Below are 23,187 nucleotides of genomic sequence, written 5' to 3'. Positions count from 1 at the left end.
TAAGGAGAGTTAAGGAGCGTTAACAAGAGTTAATGACAGTTAAGGAGAGTTAAGGAGAGTTAATGAGAGTTAAGGAGAGTTAAGGAGAGTTAAGGAGAGTTGAGTTAATGAGAGTTAATGAGAGTTAAGAAGAGTTAAGGAGAGTTAAGGAGAGTTAAGGAAAGTTAATGAGAGTTAAGGAGAGTTAAGGAGAGTTAAGGAGAGTTAATGAGAGTTAAGGAGAGTTAAGGAGAGTTGAGTTAATGAGAGTTAACGAGAGTTAAGAAGAGTTAAGGAGAGTTAAGGAGAGTTAATGAGAGTTAAGGAGAGTTAAGGAGAGTTAAGGAGAGTTGAGTTAATGAGAGTTAAGGAGCGTTAACAAGAGTTAACGAGAGTTAAGGAGAGTTAAGGAGAGTTAAGGAGAGTTAATGAGAGTTGAGTTAACGAGAGTTAATGGGAATTAACAAGAGTTAATGAGAGTTAACGAGAGTTAACGAGAGTTAAGTTAACGAGAGTTAATGGGAGTTAACAAGAGTTAAAGACAGTTAATGACAGTTAATGACAGTTAATGAGAGTTGAGTTAACGAGAGTTAAGGAGAGTTAAGGAGAGTTAAGGAGCGTTAAGGAGAGTTAATGGGAGTTAACAAGAGTTAATGAGAGTTAAGGAGAGTTAAGGAGAGTTAACGAGAGTTGAGTTAAGGAGAGTTAACAAGAGTTAATGAGAGTTAAGGAGAGTTAAGGAGAGTTAAGGAGAGTTAATGAGAGTTAAGGAGAGTTAAGGAGAGTTGAGTTAATGAGAGTTAACGAGAGTTAAGAAGAGTTAAGGAGAGTTAAGGAGAGTTAATGAGAGTTAAGGAGAGTTAAGGAGAGTTAAGGAGAGTTGAGTTAATGAGAGTTAAGGAGCGTTAACAAGAGTTAACGAGAGTTAAGGAGAGTTAAGGAGAGTTAAGGAGAGTTAATGAGAGTTGAGTTAACGAGAGTTAATGGGAATTAACAAGAGTTAATGAGAGTTAACGAGAGTTAAGTTAACGAGAGTTAATGGGAGTTAACAAGAGTTAAAGACAGTTAATGACAGTTAATGACAGTTAATGAGAGTTGAGTTAACGAGAGTTAAGGAGAGTTAAGGAGAGTTAAGGAGAGTTAAGGAGCGTTAAGGAGAGTTAATGGGAGTTAACAAGAGTTAATGAGAGTTAAGGAGAGTTAAGGAGAGTTAACGAGAGTTGAGTTAAGGAGAGTTAACAAGAGTTAATGAGAGTTAAGGAGAGTTAAGGAGAGTTAAGGAGAGTTAATGGGAGTTAACAAGAGTTAATGAGAGTTAACGAGAGTTGAGTTAACGAGAGTTAATAAGAGTTAAGGAGAGTTAAGGAGAGTTAAGGAGAGTTAAGGAGAGTCAACGAGAGTTAACAAGAGTTAACGAGAGTTAATGAGAGTTAATGAGAGTTAACAAGAGTTAATGAGAGTTAACGAGATTAACGAGATTAACGAGAGTTAACGAGAGTTGAGTTAATGAGAGTTAATGAGAGTCAATGAGAGTTAATGAGAGTTATTGAGAGTTAATGAGAGTTAATGAGAGTTAATGAGAGTTAATGAGAGTTAATGAGAGTTGAGTCAATGAGAGTTGAGTTAATGAGAGTTAATGAGAGTTAACCACCAGCTCAGATTAAAGGAGCTCTTTGTCGTCATTAAGATGTTTTCAGTTGTGTTTGAAGCAGATGAGGAAATGAAACAACTTCTGACTCAAGCTGGTTTCCTTCCCACTCTTCAGAATAGGTATTTAAATCATAAATGTTTTATAAATAAGACTCAAAGAGGCTCAAGTGTTCAGTTTATTCTCGTTTTACTTGCTTGTTCTGGAGCTTTTGACACAGTCTTCATCGTCGACCATGAAAACAAGTAAAACATTTGAGAAGGAAGATTTTTACTTATTTTGTAAATAAAGTTGAAATGTTGAGATTGAGCGGCAACCACAGACCCCACCCCCCAGGAGGAGGGGCATCCTAAGGAAAATGCTTTGTGTCTGATCTGAACGCCGGAAGATGTCGAGCCGTTACCTTTGTGTCTTTACTTTAATACATCTTATATGCTGGAGACGTATGACTCCTGCATCCATATTTTATAGTCTAGTTGAGAATAACACTTAAATGTATAATTGTATTAGGATTAACGATCTCTTCCTGCGGATACATGTATAAATACATATCTGCAGATTGGTAAATGAGAACACACCCAGAGGACGAGGCCGGAGAGCATCTCCCTGTTTCACTGATTACATTGAGTTTCCAGCTGCAGCGCTGTGACGTTGTGATGGACCTTTAATTGAGTTTGTGCAGTTTGGTGCAACGCTGCGAGGTTGTGATGTTTCCCTGCAGAGGTGATGGGTTTCTTTCTCCGGGAACTCGGAGGGTGAAATGTTTTTTATGGCACGTTGTGGCTTTTAGGCGGATCGTTAAACTTGGGCAGCAACACGTCATGTTGTTGTTGTGGTCTAACCCCACAGGAAGGCATCAGTCACTACCTGCAGGGAGAAAACACACAACTGTGCTGTTATCTACTGACTGTTTGTAGTCGATTTCACCTCCTTGACGTCCCACACGGGTGGGGTTAGTCACCTTTGGAAAGAGATGTGTCCCTGCAGGCTCGGAATCACAATAACGTTTCTCAACTCTTGTACATAATTAGGATTTTGGGGATTTTTTGGCTTTTAAATTATATATTTGTTGGCTGTGTTAATGCATATACCATCATTCAGTAAGTGCACGTCAGCTGCTGAAATAAGTGTGTAATAAAGTGTGTATCCAACATACACACAGTCAGAAATGTCCCCATTGAAACACATTAGAAGCAGAATTGATTAAACTTCTGCTTCCTCTGATCTCAGCTTCACATCTCAGCAGTTTGAGACATTTTCTCCTGTTGGGGACAAACAGCTGCTGTTTCCATGGTTACCTGCACAAACTGTACAAATGCATCAAAACCAAAGTTGTGACAAACAGCAGCAGCATTTAGTGTACAGAACATAATTATTGTGTTGTTCTCTATGAAAGAAACACAAACATGTAAACAAACTGACATTTAAAGGGTTAAAATTCAGAAAATTAATATTTTTGAATATAATCAGAAGTTGGTTAAAAGATTTAAGGAAGTGAAAGTGGAAAATAATATTAATATATCATATTTGTCCTCTAAGGTAAAAAGTGGGAGTTTTAAATAATAAATCTGACCGTGCACACAAATTAAAAATGCGGTAAAGAAAATAGCATTTAGTTTGCAAAAAATAAAACAAATACGAAACAACATTATGTGAACAAACTGGCATTTAAAGGGTTAAAAATCTGAAACTAGAATATATATATATAAATATTTGTGTTATGATCAGGACAGAAGTTTACTAAAAGATTTAAGTCAGTGAAAGTGTTAAATAATATTTATATTTATTATTATTTATGGATTTATTCATATAAATAATAATCATATTGAGGGGAAATAAATAATCTAATAATACAAATAAATAAATTATACAATAATATTAATATATACATTTATGGCAGTTTTTAAAAACTTTTTTAAAGGGTTAAAAATGTTGCAAATTGTTGAATCTCTCTCCACTTCAAAACAATCCGCGGTATAAATATTACCGCAGCGGCATTACGTCACCACGTGCCGATGGTTTTATGAGCTTCCATAACAAAGTTTTATACAACTAAAGAAAATAAAACGTTTTATTTGTGAGTCAATCTCTGCCACGTGTTACGTAAGAAGAATCATTCACACCAAACTTCATTCAAAGATTCCTGCATTTAGTGCGTCGTCGCTCACCGGAGGAGATACTGACGCCGCAGGATGAGACTCATTACGTTTCCTGAAACAGTTGGAGTCACGTTTAAATTCAGCTCTGATATAATCCACTATCATTTTACTTGTTACACCTTCTGAAAATTCACAAAAGGATTGTGAAGGTCGTGCTGCTGCTGGACAAGCAAATACCATCTCCCTGCTCCCGCCTGCACATAACAATGAGGTCATGTGCGGATGAAGTGCAGCCCCAGCGCACACGAGCCTCAACAACAGAGTCGCTGTGAGCTGACGCACACTGACACACTGGGATTTTAAATCCCTCATAGTGCCGTTTTGAGTAATAGTTTTAATAGTGTCTGAAAATGTAATTTCACTTTGTCTCTCAGCAACATTCACACTTTGCCACACGGAGAACTGTAATCACACGCAGCTGCAGAACTGTACGTGCGTCTTTGCGCTTTGGATAGCTTTGCATCTCAAACACTGAAGAGAAGCAGAAGCAGAACATATTGTGTGAGTGCTGCTCGATCATTTATGTGTTTGACACATTTAAGATTTAAAATATCTCCTAACTTGCATTGCATGGATCTGGTGATCTGGTGGATCAGCGAGATCATTTCAAATGTTGAGGTTTTTAAAGGGAGTTTGGCACGTAATGTAGGAGAGAAAGTATTTCACGGACTGTGAAGGTCGTGACCTCCGACCTGAGCTGCCTGTCAGAGAGGTGAAAGGTCACCAGCAGCGAGCCGATAGAGGAAGTGACACTCACTCCTTCCCTCTGCTGCTTCTCATTGTTGTGCTCAGCCGCCACGTTCAGCTGCTGCTGGCTCGCAGCTCAACGCTCGCTGAGCTTTTTCCGAGCGTTGAGCTCATTTACACATCTGGAGGGGAGTCGGAGGAAATACTTCAGCACACGGGTCATGGGGGGGGGGGGGGTGGTCTCCATTTCTTTCTGGTGCTTAAAATCAAATTTCATATAAATAGATATTAAATTCAACGAGGATAAATAATCCATGACGATACAATGAGATTATAAATTGGCAATAAATGAAATGGGATGAAAAGATGAATCACAAACATAAACAACATTTAATCTCATTAAACACGTTCAGTTGGACAATAATCCAGAGGATTACAGAGATTAAATTAGATGATAAATGAGTTATATTACAGAAACAAAGTCCTATAATCAGGATTACAGTGACGCAGAATTACACAGAGGATTAAAATAACAACTTTATAACTTTATAACATTTATAAAGTGGAGAGTTAATAAAGAAGGTGGAATATATATTTATATATTATATTATATATATATATATTAAACTGTCTCGTTCAAGCTCAGAGCACAAAACACAAGGACGGAGGAATGAAGATGAAGATGATCTGACGGAGGAATGAAGATGAAGATGATCTGACGGAGGAATGAAGATGAAGATGATCTGACGGAGGAATGAAGATGAAGATGATCTGACGGAGGAATGAAGATGAAGATGATCTGACGGAGGAATGAAGATGAAGATGATCTGACGGAGGAATGAAGATGAAGATGATCTGACGGAGGAATGAAGATGAAGATGAAGATGATCTGACGGAGGAATGAAGATGAAGATGATCTGATGGAGAAATGAAGATGAAGATGATCTGACGGAGGAATGAAGATGAAGATGATCTGACGGAGGAATGAAGATGAAGATGAAGATGATCTGACGGAGGAATGAAGATGAAGATGAAGATGATCTGACGGAGGAATGAAGATGAAGATGATCTGACGGAGGAATGAAGATGAAGATGAAGATGATCTGACGGAGGAATGAAGATGAAGATGATCTGACGGAGGAATGAAGATGAAGATGATCTGATGGAGGAATGAAGATGAAGATGAAGATGATCTGACGGAGGAATGAAGATGAAGATGATCTGACGGAGGAATGAAGATGAAGATGATCTGATGGAGGAATGAAGATGAAGATGATCTGACGGAGGAATGAAGATGAAGATGATCTGACGGAGGAATGAAGATGAAGATGATCTGACGGAGGAATGAAGATGAAGATGATCTGATGGAGGAATGAAGATGAAGATGATCTGACGGAGGAATGAAGATGAAGATGATCTGATGGAGGAATGAAGATGAAGATGATCTGACGGAGGAATGAAGATGAAGATGATCTGACGGAGGAATGAAGATGAAGATGATCTGATGGAGGAATGAAGATGAAGATGAAGATGATCTGACGGAGGAATGAAGATGAAGATGATCTGACGGAGGAATGAAGATGAAGATGATCTGACGGAGGAATGAAGATGAAGATGATCTGACGGAGGAATGAAGATGAAGATGATCTGATGGAGGAATGAAGATGAAGATGATCTGACGGAGGAATGAAGATGAAGATGATCTGACGGAGGAATGAAGATGAAGATGATCTGATGGAGGAATGAAGATGAAGATGATCTGACGGAGGAATGAAGATGAAGATGATCTGACGGAGGAATGAAGATGAAGATGATCTGATGGAGAAATGAAGATGAAGATGATCTGACAGGAGGAATGAAGATGAAGATGATCTGACGGAGGAATGAAGATGAAGATGAAGATGATCTGACGGAGGAATGAAGATGAAGATGAAGATGATCTGACGGAGGAATGAAGATGAAGATGATCTGACGGAGGAATGAAGATGAAGATGAAGATGATCTGACGGAGGAATGAAGATGAAGATGATCTGACGGAGGAATGAAGATGAAGATGATCTGATGGAGGAATGAAGATGAAGATGAAGATGATCTGACGGAGGAATGAAGATGAAGATGATCTGACGGAGGAATGAAGATGAAGATGATCTGATGGAGGAATGAAGATGAAGATGATCTGACGGAGGAATGAAGATGAAGATGATCTGACGGAGGAATGAGATGAAGATGATCTGACGGAGGAATGAGATGAAGATGATCTGACGGAGGAATGAAGATGAAGATGATCTGACTGGAGGAATGAAGATGAAGATGATCTGACGGAGGAATGAAGATGAAGATGATCTGATGGAGGAATGAAGATGAAGATGATCTGACGGAGGAATGAAGATGAAGATGATCTGACGGAGGAATGAAGATGAAGATGATCTGATGGAGGAATGAAGATGAAGATGATCTGACGGAGGAATGAAGATGAAGATGATCTGACGGAGGAATGAAGATGAAGATGATCTGACGGAGGAATGAAGATGAAGATGATCTGACGGAGGAATGAAGATGAAGATGATCTGATGGAGGAATGAAGATGAAGATGATCTGACGGAGGAATGAAGATGAAGATGATCTGACGGAGGAATGAAGATGAAGATGATCTGATGGAGGAATGAAGATGAAGATGATCTGATGGAGGAATGAAGATGAAGATGATCTGACGGAGGAATGAAGATGAAGATGATCTGACGGAGGAATGAAGATGAAGATGATCTGACGGAGGAATGAAGATGAAGATGATCTGACGGAGGAATGTGTTGGATTGTCTCTCAGTTTCCTGTCGTGGAAAATAAAAGTTGAAAAAAGTCTTGTGACGTCATTTTCATCGTCGTTATTATCTCGCTTTATGTCTGACTTCCAGCCCCCCCCTTCACCCCCCCAGACTTCCCGATAAAGATTTTAATTGAAACCAGAGGAAGAGGAGGGATGAAGGGGAGGACAAAGGAAGAGGATAGAGGAAGTCGGAGACAGAGGAAGAGGAGGGAGGACGGGGAGACAGAGGAAGAGGAGGGAAGACGGGGAGACAGAGGAAGAGGATAGAGGAAGGGGGAGACAGAGGAAGAGGAGGGATGAAGGGGAGGACAAAGGAAGAGGATAGAGGAAGGGGGAGACAGAGGAAGAGGAGGGAGGAAGGGCAGGACAGAGGAAGAGGAGGGAGGAAGGTGAGGACAGAGGAAGAGGAGGGAGGAAGGGGGAGACAGAGGAAGAGGAGGGAGGAAGGGGAGGATAAAGGAAGAGGAGGGAGGAAGGGGAGGACAGAGGAAGAGGAGGGAGGAAGGGGAGGACAGAAGAAGAAAAGGGATGAAGGGGGAGACAGAGGAAGAGGAGGGAGGAAGGGGAGGACAAAGGAAGAGGAGGGAGGAAGGGGAGGACAGAGGAAGAAAAGGGATGAAGGGGGAGACAGAGGAAGAGGAGGGAGGAAGGGGAGGACAAAGGAAGAGGAGGGAGGAAAGGGAGGACAGAGGAAGAGGAGGGAGGAAGGGGGAGACAGAGGAAGAGGAGGGAGGAAGGGCAGGACAGAGGAAGAGGAGGGAGGAAGGTGAGGACAGAGGAAGAGGAGGGAGGAAGGGGGAGACAGAGGAAGAGGAGGGAGGAAGGGGAGGACAGAGGAAGAGGAGGGAGGAAGGGGAGGACAGAGGAAGAAAAGGGATGAAGGGGGGAGACAGAGGAAGAGGAGGGAGGAAGGGGAGGACAGAAGAAGAGGAGGGAGGAAGGGGAGGACAGAGGAAGAGGAGGGAGGAAGGGGAGGACAGAGGAAGAAAAGGGATGAAGGGGGAGACAGAGGAAGAGGAGGGAGGAAGGGGGAGACAGAGGAAGAGGAGGGAGGAAGGGGAGGACAGAGGAAGAAAAGGGATGAAGGGGGAGACAGAGGAAGAGGAGGGAGGAAGGGGAGGACAGAAGAAGAAAAGGGATGAAGGGGGAGACAGAGGAAGAGGAGGGAGGAAGGGGAGGACAGAGGAAGAAAAGGGATGAAGGGGGAGACAGAGGAAGAGGAGGGAGGAAGGGGAAGAGGCCAGGAGAAGAGCGCAGTGTAATATTGTGCAGCGACGTCAACAATGAAAATGTGAAAGAGTTTTATAAACAAACAAATTTGATTATTGTATTTTAATCACACGTGGAAATGATAATGTTACTGTATGACCAAGTTTACATTATCATTTTAATAAAGTCCCTCCTGGGCTTCCATACAGTTACAGAAGAATCCAAATATCAAGCGGCAGTACTGGGAAGTACTGAAGTACACATGTGAGGTACTTGTACGTACAGACAGCTTCAGTCAGTCAACAGGATTACAGAACAAATACTTTCCCCGTTAGTTAGAAACTTTGTGGAAAGTTAAATCATGAATCGAGGAAGAACCCATGAAATCACGCGGCGGATACACAAGTTATTTTCACTTATGGAAACGACCTCTGCGGAGGTCTGCTCCTCTAGTTTGGCGCCTTTATACTGGAAGGTGTTTTTTGGGGAAGGTGAGGAACTCCTGAGAGGGATTTCCATCCTTTCTGTGGGAAAGTGGAAAAGAAACAGGATCTGGACTCGAGGCCGGACGGCTCTGAGAGGAACCTTTGGTTCCAGGAGATGAAGTGTAATTTACATTTTGAGGATTTTTCTTTTCCTACATTTCCTAATAAAGGAATAAAACTTTCTCCAGTCAGGGTCCAAAACTGCTGGTGTGTAGAAATGCTTCCCTACAGGCCGCTGATATGTGATTCTTCTGGTTTTACTGGGCAGCTCCCAGTTTGGAAAGTGGACGTTGTTGTTGTTGATCAGCTGATCGTCTGTGTTTCAGATCTTCAGCTCTGCTTCAACTTCGACACAAAGAACTTCAAGATCTTCTCCGGCTCCAAAGAAAACCAGTTTGGATACACGGTCCAGCAGCACGAGGCTGGAGGACGCCAGTGGTGAGATTCCCAGTTCAATATTGATCCACCACACCCAGAAACCAGTCTGTACTGGTATGTCTGTAGAAACCAGTCCGTACTAGTCTGTCTGTAGAAACCAGTCTGTACTGGTCTGTATCTATAGAAACCAGTTTGTACTGGTCTGTATCCATAGAAACCAGTCTGTACTGGTCTGTATCCATAGAAACCAGTCTGTACTGGTCTGTATCCATAGAAACCAGTCTGTACTGGTCTGTATCCATAGAAACCAGTCTGTACTGATATGTATCCATAGAAACCAGTCTGTACTGGTCTGTATCTATAGAAACCAGTCTGTACTGGTCTGTATCTATAGAAACCAGTTTGTACTGGTCTGTATCTATAGAAATCAGTCTGTACTGATCTGTATCCATATAAACCAGTCTGTACTGGTCTGTATCCATAGAAACCAGTCTGTACTGGTCTGTATCTATAGAAACCAGTCTGTACTGGTCCGTATCTATAGAAACCAGTCTGTACTGGTCTGTATATATAGAAACCAGTCTGTACTGGTCTGTATCTATATAAACCAGTATGTACTGGTCTGTATCTATAGAAACCAATTTATACAGGTCTGTATCTATAGAAACCAGTCTGTACTGGTCTATAGAAACCAGTCTGTATCTATAGAAACCCGTCTGTATTGGTCTGTATCTATAGAAACCCGTCTGTACTGGTCTGTATCTATAGAAACCAGTCTGTACTGGTCTGTATCCATAGAAACCAGTCTGTACTGGTCTGTCTGTAGATATTGCTGCTGGTAGAGACTCCTGACCGTGTGATGAACTGTCGTCATACTTGATATATTTAAACGATAGATCTGAAGATAAATGGCTGAATGTCGTCATCGACAGATTTAAAGGTTCCATCTTCTCAGAACTTGGAGCTTCAGATGGAGCTTCAGGATTTATTCGCTGGTGTGTCAGAAGTGTCCTGAGACACTGAGTCCAAACACTTGTTTCCAGGAAAGAAGGATGTTGGGTTGAGAAGTCAGACTCGCGTTGGGATGACACATTTTCCACCGATGTGTCTGCCGTTGTTTATCGTCCTCTCTGCTATAAACTTTCATAATCTAGATTTGACAGTTTGTCCTTGGCGCTCGTCGTCGGTCTGCTGCGAGAGTCTCGTCTCATCCTTCATCTTTATGTTTCCAACGAGCTGCCAGAAAACTGCTGCTTCTTTCTGATGCATCAAATCTTTATCTGAACTCATCTGATCTCTTTCATTTAATCCCATCTCTTATCCCATCTCAGGATGCATATTCTAGTCAAACTCAATCTGTCTTTTCATACTTACATTCACACACATTTAATGAGAATCGTATTAAAGAATTATTGTAAAAAGCAGCCGAATCCTTTTCAGTCAGTTTAAGTTTGTTTTGAAAATAAATCATTTATTTTCATTTAACTTTTAGCTATTAACTGATCATTGTTAACTGTTAATATGATAGTTATTAGCTGTCAGCAGTTAGCTGTTAGCTGATAGCTGATAGCTGATAGCTGTTAGCTGATAGTTGATATCTGATAGCTGTTAGCTGATAGCTGTTAGCTGTCAGCATTTAGCTGTCAGCTGTTAGCTGATAGCTGTTAACTGTTAGCTGTTAACTGTTAGCTGTTAACTGTTAGTTGTTAGCTGTCAGCTGTTAGCTGTTAGCTGATAGCTGATAGCTGTCAGCAGTTAGCTGTTAGCTGTTAACTGTCAGCAGTTAGCTGTCAGCAGTTAGCTGTCAGCTGTTAGCTGCTAGCTGATAGCTGATAGCTGTCAGCAGTTAGCTGTTAGCTGTTAGCTGTTAGCTGTTAACTGTCAGCAGTTAGCTGTCAGCAGTTAGCTGTTAGCTGATAGCTGTTAGCTGTTAGCTGTTAGCTGTTAGCTGTTAACTGTCAGCAGTTAGCTGTCAGCAGTTAGCTGTTAGCAGCTGGAGGAGAGAGGTTCCATAGAGTTGTACTTTGATGCGTTCATTCTTTATTTAGTGAAAAATTAGTATTTATTATAATGTTATCAAGATGTGTTGAATATAGTCTCATAACAAGTTTTCACAGCAATATAAGCAATGACCTGACCAGTACCTGGGATTATTGTTTTCTTGTAGTTTTTTACCGCGGTATCGACTTCTAAACGTCTGGTATCGTGACATCCCGACCAGAGACACTAAAGTTGTCAGGAGGTGAAATCCTCTTCATGTGCAGAATACTTTAATGTGACCAAGCTTAATCCAATCAAACCTTTAGGGGCATTTTAAAGGAAGCAGCTGCCACTGAAAAGATCAGGAGAAATAAAACACGATAATAAAATCTTCAGCCACACTGTTGTTGTCTGTGTGTGTGTGTGTGTGTGTGTGTGTGTGTGTGTGTGTGTGTGTGTGTGTGTGCGGCTGCAGGTGAGATTGTGCAACATTCCCCGTCTCTCTTTTTGTTTTTCTGGAAACATTTGATAAATACCTCGCAGTCTTCCAGGATTACAAAATCTCTCTGCCTTTGAAGTCGCAGGTAAATAAGTGGAAAGTATTTGTGTTTTGTCTCGCGACCAGCCTCTCCTGCCTCCCGAGGCAGAGCGGAGGGTCTGGAAACTATGTGCTGCGGTTTGTTATTCTCCAGCCTCCCTCTGGGAAGCCCATCACTGCGTGTGTGTGTGTGTGTGTGTGTGTTGTGTGTGTGTGTGTGTGTGTGTGTGTGTGTGTGTGTGTGTGTGTGTGTGTGTGTGTGTGTGTGTGTGGAGGGGATTTGACATTGTTATCCTGCAGAGTTGTTTTTCTACACAGCCTGGTGACATTTAACATCTCAGGTTTGTCTGGAGTTGTTTTTCAGACAGTCTTGCTGTGGTGGAATTATCCAAATTGAATATTTCTTTACCAATAATCCCTCAGGCTCCTGTGACCTCTGACACCTGCACTCCTCATAACTTTATTAATGACTAAACAGTAGTTTGAATGTTTAAATTTACACATTCTTATGTCTAACAAACGGGGCTCGAGACTAACGTCGTCCCAGGGAAACAAGAAAATGTGTTTTGGACTTAATTAATGGACTAAATACTCTCCATGGTTTAAACATAATTCAACCTTTACCCCTAAAACCTCAAACAGCCATTTGAAGAAATGACAACCAGACAAAATCATTAAGATCCTAAAATTAAAGTAGTCCTCACAAAGATAGACACACAAGAACACACACACACACAGCATCAATGATTTATACCGTCACAAATGCAGATATAAAAATAACAAGATTGTTAGACAACCTGTAAGCTTGTGTGTGTGTGTGTGTGTGTGTGTGTGTGTGTGTGTGTGTGTGTGTGTGTGTGTGTGTGTGTGTGTGTGTGTGTGTGTGTGTGTGTGTGTGTGTGTGTGCTTGCAAATGGAATTAAAAGTTGACATTTCAAACTGTGTGAACTTTTCCTGTTCGAGCCACTAAAGCTAAACGTGTTGGCTGCAAATGTAAATCAGCTTTATTTCTCCGAGTTAACGTCTCTCAGCTCTGAAACACTAAGAGAAGATAAATAAACGTGTGGAAAACTTTAATAGAACTAAAGTCGAGCTCCTCCATGTTGAGCCGTGTGTGTGTGTGTGTGTGTGTGTGTGTGTGTTTGAGGTCGAACTTGTTGACCCGTGTCGACCTCTGAGGTCAAACCTCCGGCGGTACGTGTTTACAGAGACATGTGTTTATGTCGCCTTCACGCTGTGTGTGTGTGTGTGTCTGAGTGACCGAGTGTGTTTGCTTTTGTGGGTTTTTCTCTTCACATTCAACAGGCCGACAAATCAACTCTGTCACCACTGAAACCAAACCGCAAACATGTGGAATCTTTCCCTCTTTTCTCGGTAAATGGTCTGCTTTCTGTGTCTTTGCAAACCACGTGCGTACAGACCACCTGCTCAACAGGAGTGATACACACTCACACACTGCGAGCGGATGGAACGCTCCATCGGACGGGACAATAGACTGTAAATGAGAAGAAGTCGTCGTCACCGTGACGTCAAACATTAGGTTTGTGGACTACGGTTTGAAGCCTCTTGGTTGCCTGGAACCAGCAGTGACACGAGAGAAGTTAAGTACGACCACACTGTGAACAAGTTAAAGTTGTAGATGAGACCATTAGGAAGAAGCGGCTGTTGCTCTCTCAAAGACTCCTTTACTTTATTATTGTATGACTGATGATCAGTGTCTACAACAACAGCAAACAAGTAGTAGGCAACTTGTTTTATAGGGAAGAATTAAAAGGATATTCACCTTCACCTCCATGTAACGCCGCTGCAGACCCATGCAGACCCATGCAGACCCATGCAGACTGTTCCAGGGCTGTGGAGAGGCCGCAGGAGCTTCAGGATCCGTACAAACAGCCCAATAAAGCAGCAGCGGAGGGCAGGTAGGCGCTTCAGCACCTGTGATGTCGCAGCACGAGAGGTGGGTTAGCGCCTGCGGCTGCAGGATGTGAACTCTCCTCCCGTTTGATGTGGACACTTTAGCAGATTGAGTGTTAGCGCCGTGACTCAGCTCTCTTCCCAGAACATGTGGACTGTTTACTCGGCCGCTGGGGGACACCGAGGGTCCGACCTCTGACAGCAGGAGGGAGCGTTCATTATCAACAGGACATTAAAGGCTTCTTTATTTCCCGGACATGAAGTTAAATCAGACTTTTTATTAGATCTACATGGACAACATGCACCACATCTCAGGATCAGACAACGTTCACACTAAACCGTTACATGACCAATGGACATTAATATTCCACTGAAAGTAAAAATCACATTTCAGACTCAAGTTGTGAATGTGCTGCAAAGAAAGCTCCTGAATAATATCAGATGTAACACATGTCTTAATCTGAACATACTGCATTCCATTAATAATTGTTGGTGAGAAACATCCTCTGCAGCACACGTGAAGAAGGAGAGAGAAGTTCAAAAGGTTTTTAACAAGCACACACACACACACACACGCACACACACACACACACACACACACACACACACACACACACACACACACACACACACACACACACACACACACACACAGTTAGTGTAGCGTGTATAACATGAGCTGTGAGTGACATGTGAACAAAGCCCTCTGCACAAAGCTTCAGAATATAGAGAGGAATGAACGTGGAAAGTTTGGTGTATGTAAGTGCTGCTGAAGTGGAGACTTCTGCTGAAGAGTGTGAGAAAAAGCTCCTTTAGAGAAAAGCTCCTTTAAAGATATGTATTGTAACATTCATACATGTTGTACACACTACAGGTGAACAGAGTCATACATGTTGTACACACTACAGGTGAACAGAGTCATACATGTTGTACACACTACAGGTGAACAGGGTCATACATGTTGTACACACTACAGGTGAACAGAGTCATACATGTTGTACACACTACAGGTGAACAGGGTCATACATGTTGTACACACTACAGGTGAACAGAGTCATACATGTTGTACACACTACAGGTGAACAGGGTCATACATGTTGTACACACTACAGGTGAACAGAGTCATACATGTTGTACACACTACAGGTGAACAGGGTCATACATGTTGTACACACTACAGGTGAACAGGGTCATACATGTTGTACACACTACAGGTGAACAGAGTCATACATGTTGTACACACTACAGGTGAACAGAGTCATACATGTTGTACACACTACAGGTGAACAGAGTCATACATGTTGTACACACTACAGGTGAACAGAGTCATACATGTTGTACACACTACAGGTGAACAGAGTCATACATGTTGTACACACTACAGGTGAACAGAGTCATACATGTTGTACACACTACAGGTGAACAGAGTCATACATGTTGTACACACTACAGGTGAACAGGGTCATACATGTTGTACACACTACAGGTGAACAGAGTCATACATGTTGTACACACTACAGGTGAACAGGGTCATACATGTTGTACACACTACAGGTGAACAGAGTCATACATGTTGTACACACTACAGGTGAACAGAGTCATACATGTTGTACACACTACAGGTGAACAGAGTCATACATGTTGTACACACTACAGGTGAACAGGGTCAAACATGTAACTAACAGATATCATGAAGCTTCCCCACTTCATGACTCACATCAACACAAGTTTATATTACAAGTGTTTAATATGTACATGAGGCGTTATGTAATGTAGCTGTGGAGAGTTTAAATCTACACACACAGTTACAAACACACACTCTCATGTTCTCATGTTTTCTTTGACCAGTTCATGAAAAAGAAACGTGTCTCGCCTGAACTCACCATCTGGCTGGTTTCTGAGGCCCAGCAGGGTTTATTATTGTGTGTGTGTGTGTGTGTGTGTGTGTGTGTGTGTGTGTGTGTGTGTGTGTGTGTGTGTGTGTGTGTGTGTCTCCAGGTTGCTGGTTGGAGCTCCCTTTGAATCCACAGGGAAGCAGCAGACTGGTGATGTGTTCAGGTGTCCGCTGGACAGAAACTCTGCAAACTGCACTCGACTCAACCTGGGTGAGCAACATGCAGACACATCACATGTTCATCAGACTCCCAGCAGGTGTTTGAGGCTGCGCAGAGAAAACAGTTTGAAGTCTTAAAATGTATTTACAGTAAAAACTAAAGAAGGCTGCACACTGTAGCGTGCAAAATAAGTTTAGCAGATAATGCAGGTGTATCTTCATGCACCTGCTGAATACATTTCCATCAACATTGAAGCACATGAAAGAAGAAGAACATATAAGTGTAGAAACAGTGAAGTACACAGGCTGTAACTTCACTGTGTAAAGGTTTGTCATGTTCTGAATCAGGGAATCTTTCTCTGGACAACGTGTCTGAGAGGAAAGACAAGATGAGGCTGGGGATGACGCTGACCTCCAACCCTAAAGACAGCAGCTTTGTGGTGAGACAAACAATCTCAGCTTCACTTTAAATGACACATTAAAACCATCTTTTTATTATTACCCTGAAGAGTTACTCAGTGACCTTTGTCCTCAGACCTGTGGGCCGCTCTGGTCTCATCAGTGTGGAAGCTCCTTGTACAGCACAGGAATCTGCTCCAGGGTCAGCCGGAACTTCAGACTGTCCCACACCATCACCCCCGCCCTGCAGAGTGAGTACACATCATTATTATACATCCATCCATCTATTTATACATCCATCCATCTATTTATACATCCATCCATCTATTTATACATTCATCCATCCATCTATGCATACATCCATCCAACTATTTATACATCCATCCATCTATTTATACATCCATCCAACTATTCCATCCATCTATTTATACATCCATCCATCTATTTATACATCCATCCATCTATTTATACATTCATCCATCCATCTATGCATACATCCATCCAACTATTTATACATCCATCCAACTATTTATACATCCATCCAACTATTTATACATCCATCCATCTATTTATACATCCATCCATCTATTTATACATCCATCCAACTATTTATACATCCATCCATCTATTTATACATCCATCCATCCATCTATTTATACATCCATCCATCTATTTATACATTCATCCATCCATCTATGCATACATCCATCCAACTATTTATACATCCATCCATCTATTTATACATCCATCCATCTATTTATACATCCATCCAACTATTTATACATCCATCCATCTATGTATACATCCATCCATCTATTTATACATTCATCCATCCATCTATGCATACATCCATCCAACTATTTATACATCCATCCATCTATGTATACATCCATCCAACTATTTATACATCCATCCATCTATTTATACATCTATTTATACATCCATCCATCTATTTATACATCTATTTATACATCCATCCATCCATCTATTTATACATTCATCCATCCATCTATGTATACATCCATCCAACTATTTATACATCCATCCATCCAACTATTTATACATCCATCCTTCTATTTATACGTCCATTCATCTATTTATACGTCCATCCAACTATTTATACATCCATCCATCTATTTATACATCCATCCATCTATCTATACATCCATCCATCTATCTATACATCCATCCATCTATTTATCTATTTATACATCCATCCATCTATTTATACATCCATCCATCTATTTATACATCCATCCAACTATTTATACATCCATCCATCTATTTATACATCCATCCATCTATTTATCTATTTATACATCCATCCATTTATTTATACATCCATCCAACTATTTATACATCCATCCAACTTTCGATCCATCTTTGGCACCTGGTTTGTAACGTTGGTGAGACAAAGGGACGTATGGCAGCAGATGTTTCATTTAAAAAACACATTTAAGTGCCACTTCCTGTATTATAGTCTCCACTGGTGCCCAGTAAAACTTCTCTTACACTATAAAGCTCACTTTATTTTGCACTATTACAGTGTTTGCCGCAGGATTTTGTGAGAGGACCTTGAGTGGATGGACCTTGGAGCCTCTTTGGGGGTCCGGGGGCTCCTCTGGAAGAGAATGTTGTATATTTTAAAGTTAAATGCAGTTTGAGAGGAAACTGAAGAGATTAGATCTATGAAGACCTTTGTGATGTTGTAAACAGTCACATCTTTAAAATGTTGTTATTATCTTCCAGGGTGTGAGACGTTCATGGACATCGTGATAGTTCTGGATGGTTCGAACTCCATCTACCCATGGTACGAGGTCCAGGACTTCCTCATCACCATCCTGCAGAAGTTCTACATCGGCCCAGGTCAGACGCAGGTCGGTTCATCGCTGAATTTTAAAAAGTCCATTGGGATTCAATATTGCACAAATAAAAAACACCTGAAAGGTTGTTCATGTTTATTTCTTCTTCAGGTTCATATTGTATTCGTCTAACATTTCTCAACATGTTTTCATGTTATGACTATAGAAGCTAAATACATCAGATATTTATTGATATATTCGCTTTACGTGTCAAGTTATGTCCCAGCATGCAACGACAACATCCCTGAGTCGCTGATGGGAAACCTGCAGAACTAGTGGAAGCAGTGGGTGATGTTTGAATCTGGGGATGAGTTTAGAAATCTTGGACGAAAAGTAAACAAATAGGAAGAATATCTCCCGGCCTCGGACCTCAGTCCACTGGCCCCCCGGAGCAGACTGGTTTTACTGGAAGCTGACCAACAGGATGGAGGAAAAGGTCTCAGGTTTGCAGCGGAGTGGTGAGACCTTCAGGTGCAGTAGTTCTGGACTGAGCTGTGGTGTGTTCTGGCTGCAGGTGGGTGTGGTTCAGTACGGCTCCACTGTGGTCCATGAATTCAGTCTGGGTGAGTACCAGACGGTGGAGGACGTGGTGGAGGCTGCCAGGGGCATTGACCAGCGGGGCGGCGAGGAGACGAGGACAGCACTGGGCATCAACGTTGGGCGGTACGAGAAACAAATGATGTTCCTCCTTAATAATAAACTTCCCCCAGTCACCGTCCAGGTTCACTGACACACTGTCCTTTGCTTTTCTTTGTTGCGCAGGTCTGAGGCGTTCAAGCGCGGCGGACGTCCCGGTGCCAAGAAGGTGATGATCGTGATCACAGACGGAGAATCTCATGACAGTTCAGATCTGCTGCAGGTGGTCGCTGACAGCGAGAGGGACAACGTCACCATGTACGCCATCGCTGTGAGTCCGTCCCTCGTTACCTTCAAACCCCAAAGCAAGTCTTCCTCTTCCTGAGGACTTGGACTTCCTTACTTAGCACGTGCACCAAAACAACCACACGGTCCGTAATGTTCTGCTACTCGAAGTCTCTGTATTAAAACAACAGTCAAAGCTGCAGTTTGGTGGTGCAGTAGTGGTGCATCATGGGAGTTTGATGTGGTGGTGCATCATGGGAGTTTGGTGTGGTGGTGCAGCAGTGGTGCATCATGGGAGTTTGGGGTGGTGGTGCAACAGCGTTTTGATTTTTAGAACATTTTAATGCAGAAGTGTTACATATTATTGGTTATTACCTCTGCGTATCATCCAGGTTCTGGGTTATTACAACCGCCGGGGAATCAACCCCGAAGCCTTTCTGAAGGAAATCAAGTTCATTGCTAGCGATCCGGACGAGAAGCACTTCTTCAACGTGTCAGACGAGTCGGCGCTGAAAGACATCGTGGACGCGCTGGGAGAGAGGATCTTCTCTCTGGAAGGTGAGCCTTCTCATGTGAACTTTGTGGCTGCAGCTGTAACGTGAGCTGTGGATTGTCAGTGGGGTCAGCGCTGCTGGCACCACGTGTGACGCTTTAAAGAACTTTATTGAAACGTGAAAGTAACAGGATGATGTTGTCTGTGTTTGTGTTCTTCAGGAAGTCAGGGTCGAGGGTTCGGTCTGCAGATGGCTCAGGCGGGTTTCTCCTCACATTTAGTCAGAGTGAGTAGCTCACGTTCACAGTTACGTCCTGAAGTTTGTTCACTTCACGCTCTTAGAATCTGAATTTCACATCTGTCACTGTTCTGATCTTTAGATAGATAGATACTTTATTCATCCCGAGGGAAATGTAGGCATCCAGTATAAAAGACATTATACATTTATTAACATTACACACCTTTAGCATATTTTATATCCAGCGATGTGTCCATTACATTACAATTCATTTAGCTGACGCTTTTGTCCAAAGCGACAAAAAGTGCAAACAATCCTGGAGATACAACTCCGAACAGCAAGAATCTTGTAAGTACAATATCTTCAAATAGGTACAATCGTATCAGTGAACACTGTCTTCAGATATCCAGTTTGAAGTGCAACAACATAAGTGCAACATACAGAAACAATAGAATACAAATTCAACTATTAGCTATAAACAAGCCAAACCAACACAAGTGCAACATACAAAGAACAGTTAATTAGTTTTCTTCATTGGCCGAGGTGCAGTCGAAACAGGTGAGTTTTCAGTCTGCAGGTGTGAAGACTGCCTGCTGTCCTGACATCAATGGGGAGGTCGTTCCACCATGTTGGAGCAGGAGAGCAAACAGGAGGGTTTTGTTTGAGGGAAATCTGGATCCCACTCGTAATGAGGGAGTCACGAGCTGATTGGTCGACGCAGAGCAAAGTGAACGCGCTGGGGTGTATGGTTCGACCATGGCCTGGATGTAGGAAGGGGACTGATCCATTCACAGCACGGTGGACCAGCACCAGAGTCTTGAAGCAGATTCGGGCCGCCACTGGTAGCCAGTGAAGGGAGCGGAGAAGCAGTGCATTGTGGGAGAACTTGGGTAGATTGAAGACCAGTCAGGCTGCTGCATTCTGGATGAGCTGTAGAGGTCGAATGGTACATGCAGGCAGTCCAGCGAGGAGGGAGCTGCAGTAGTCAAGGCAGGAGATGACAAGAGCCTGAACAAGAACCTGCGTCGCCTTCTGAGTCAGTAGAGGACGTATTCTCCTGATGTTGTACAGAGTGTGTCTGCAGGAGCGGGTTGTTGCAGCGATGTTGGGACCATACTGGGTTAACAATCATATAATTTCCCCCGAATCATTGCTGGATAACATCCTGATTTCATTTGTAGGAATTAGGAACTTTGCATGTTTACGTTTCTACTTCAATCGCAATCACAGAGATTCCTCCAGTTTTTCTCCAGAATAGCAAAATATGATCCAATAAAATCAGCAGACGCTCGGAGCAGAGTGTATTTCATTCTGATGCCAGCAGAAACCAAAGATCAAACTCTCAACTATTGGTTTCTGTTTAATCCTCAAACATTATGTCCTTGCAGAATAAGAAGCTTCTAGAAATATTTCTGTTGTTTCTCGTCCAGGGAAAATCGTATTTGACAGAATTCCAGCGCCAGGGAGCGAAAATGGTGTCGTGGAAACTTTCTATGTGTAACACGGAGCAGATGGTTTTCCTGAACATAAAGCTGCCAACAAAACACACACACATATTAATGTGTGTGTGTTTTGTTGGCAGCTTTATGTAGGAACACATGGAACACACACACACACACACACACACACACACACACACACACACACACACACACACACACACACACACACACACACACAATAAGAATGATGCCATCACATACACAGACAAATATGCAATGTGTTTCCTGCTCTTCGGAATTAAAAGGTAAGAATTTGAAATCAGTCAGACTGATGTGGAAAACAGACGACGCAGAATTGTCTCTGGCCAAGTCATCGTGCAGGAGAACGCTCCTCCTCTCCCTCCTGTCACAGCGTCGGACGTTTAACAGTGAATCTGCAGATCCAGAGTCAGCCCCCGTGTGCAGGCAGGATGCTTTGTGGCGCTGCCGTTGCCAAGCAATTGGTCATTCGCTGAGGTCTTTGAGTCCCTGGCCCGTAGAGACTATGACTCAGCACTTTAATAACTTTCATATCTGGACTGTATGAGCACCAGAGTTCATCATGCGTGACTTTGATACTGAAGCTGCTGATGGCTGAGTTCAGTTTCTGTAAATGGAAACAAAACAGCTGATGAAATGAGCAGGATCTTTACAGCTTCCTCCCCCCCTCCCTCGGGCCTGAGACTGGAGGTCAACAGCATCGAACAACCCGCTTCAAATGTTATCAGCCGATTGAATAGATATTATCAGTGGAGATCACTCCTACATTACAACTTCTTGTACTTACACTTGTAGAGTATTTTCACACTGCGGTAGCGGTACTTTTACTTAAGACTGCGTACTTCTTCCACTGTCCTCTGGATCTGTGTTTGAAGGCCTACAGAGAATGAGAGTCTTTGAGGCAGCCCACATACAACAGCTCTTCAAGTTTTTAAAAACATGTTAGTGGCCCTGATAGATACAATGCTGGTAATAGAGTCAGCGTGTTTAATGTTCTCAGATGTTGAAATCCACTCAGGAACTGTGTAGCTGGACTCTGTTACTCGAGTTGAACGATGGGAAAAACATTTCCAGTCAGCAGTGTGAAAGAAGCACCAGTCGCCGATGGATTCATTCAATGATAAACAAACTGGGACGTCATCCTGCTCTTTGAGTTCAGTTACAGTGATCCACCATTAAAATCCACCTTCTCCTTCAGGACGGCGTTCTGCTTGGGGCGGTGGGCGCCTACGACTGGAACGGCGCCGTGCTGAAAGAGACTAAACATGGGAAAGTTGTTCCACCAAAATCCTCCTATAAGGACGAGTTTCCAGATGAGCTGAAGAACCATGGAGCCTATCTGGGTAATGAATCTTTACTGAATTCATCTTCTTGTATTTGTATCTTTTTAAGTTTGATGTCTTATTAGTTTGAATAATGAAGTTTAATAAACTGTCTGTAAAAAGTGCTTTACAGTCAAGGAGGGTTCACTGAGCGGCCTTCAGGGCAGAAGCTCAGAGCGCCTGGGCCTCTGTTGGATGTGACTGTTAACATTTCTTGTTGCAAAGTCAATCAAATGACTACAAAGAGAGTGTTTCTGTGTGTTTTCTGCTCTTAGGTTACTCGGTGGGTTCACTCATCTCGTCTCGTGGCTCTCAGATCTACGTGTCCGGAGCTCCGAGGTTCAACCACACCGGGAAGGTCATCGTCTTCACCCTGAAGAACAACGGAAACCTGACCATCCTGCAGGCACTGCTGGGAGAGCAGGTCATTCTCTCTCACACACACACACACACACACACAACACACACACACACACACACACACACACACACACACACACACACACTATAGAGCTGATTAAAGAGGTTAAATAAATAAATGTGAGGCTGGGAGTTTTGAAGTGTGAAAGCTTTTATTGAACAGTGTCCACAATGTGAGGTTCTAACATAGATAGTTGGTGATAGGGTGGTGATGGCCTAGTGGTCTAGTGGTACGCCTTCCAAACAAAACACTAGAAG

The 23,187-nt window shown here is 42.4% G+C and overlaps 1 protein-coding gene across 1 annotated transcript in view; it reads left to right on the top strand.

The window, feature by feature from the left end:
- Nucleotides 1–23,187, top strand: part of itga11b (integrin, alpha 11b) — a 30,614-nt gene that overhangs the window by 1,427 nt on the left and 6,000 nt on the right. The window contains exons 2-12 of the mRNA XM_029433416.1: nucleotides 9,317–9,428; nucleotides 15,799–15,905; nucleotides 16,202–16,293; nucleotides 16,389–16,503; nucleotides 18,002–18,129; nucleotides 18,629–18,777; nucleotides 18,877–19,021; nucleotides 19,368–19,533; nucleotides 19,690–19,754; nucleotides 22,386–22,530; nucleotides 22,785–22,933. Coding sequence (XP_029289276.1) covers nucleotides 9,317–9,428; nucleotides 15,799–15,905; nucleotides 16,202–16,293; nucleotides 16,389–16,503; nucleotides 18,002–18,129; nucleotides 18,629–18,777; nucleotides 18,877–19,021; nucleotides 19,368–19,533; nucleotides 19,690–19,754; nucleotides 22,386–22,530; nucleotides 22,785–22,933 — 1,373 coding nt within the window. The remainder of the gene's footprint in view (nucleotides 1–9,316; nucleotides 9,429–15,798; nucleotides 15,906–16,201; nucleotides 16,294–16,388; nucleotides 16,504–18,001; nucleotides 18,130–18,628; nucleotides 18,778–18,876; nucleotides 19,022–19,367; nucleotides 19,534–19,689; nucleotides 19,755–22,385; nucleotides 22,531–22,784; nucleotides 22,934–23,187) is intronic.

The sequence above is a fragment of the Cottoperca gobio genome, chromosome 6 (assembly GCF_900634415.1).
Source record: "Cottoperca gobio chromosome 6, fCotGob3.1, whole genome shotgun sequence".
In the NCBI taxonomy this organism is placed as follows: domain Eukaryota; kingdom Metazoa; phylum Chordata; class Actinopteri; order Perciformes; family Bovichtidae; genus Cottoperca; species Cottoperca gobio.
This window is presented reverse-complemented; position numbering and strand designations above follow the sequence as displayed.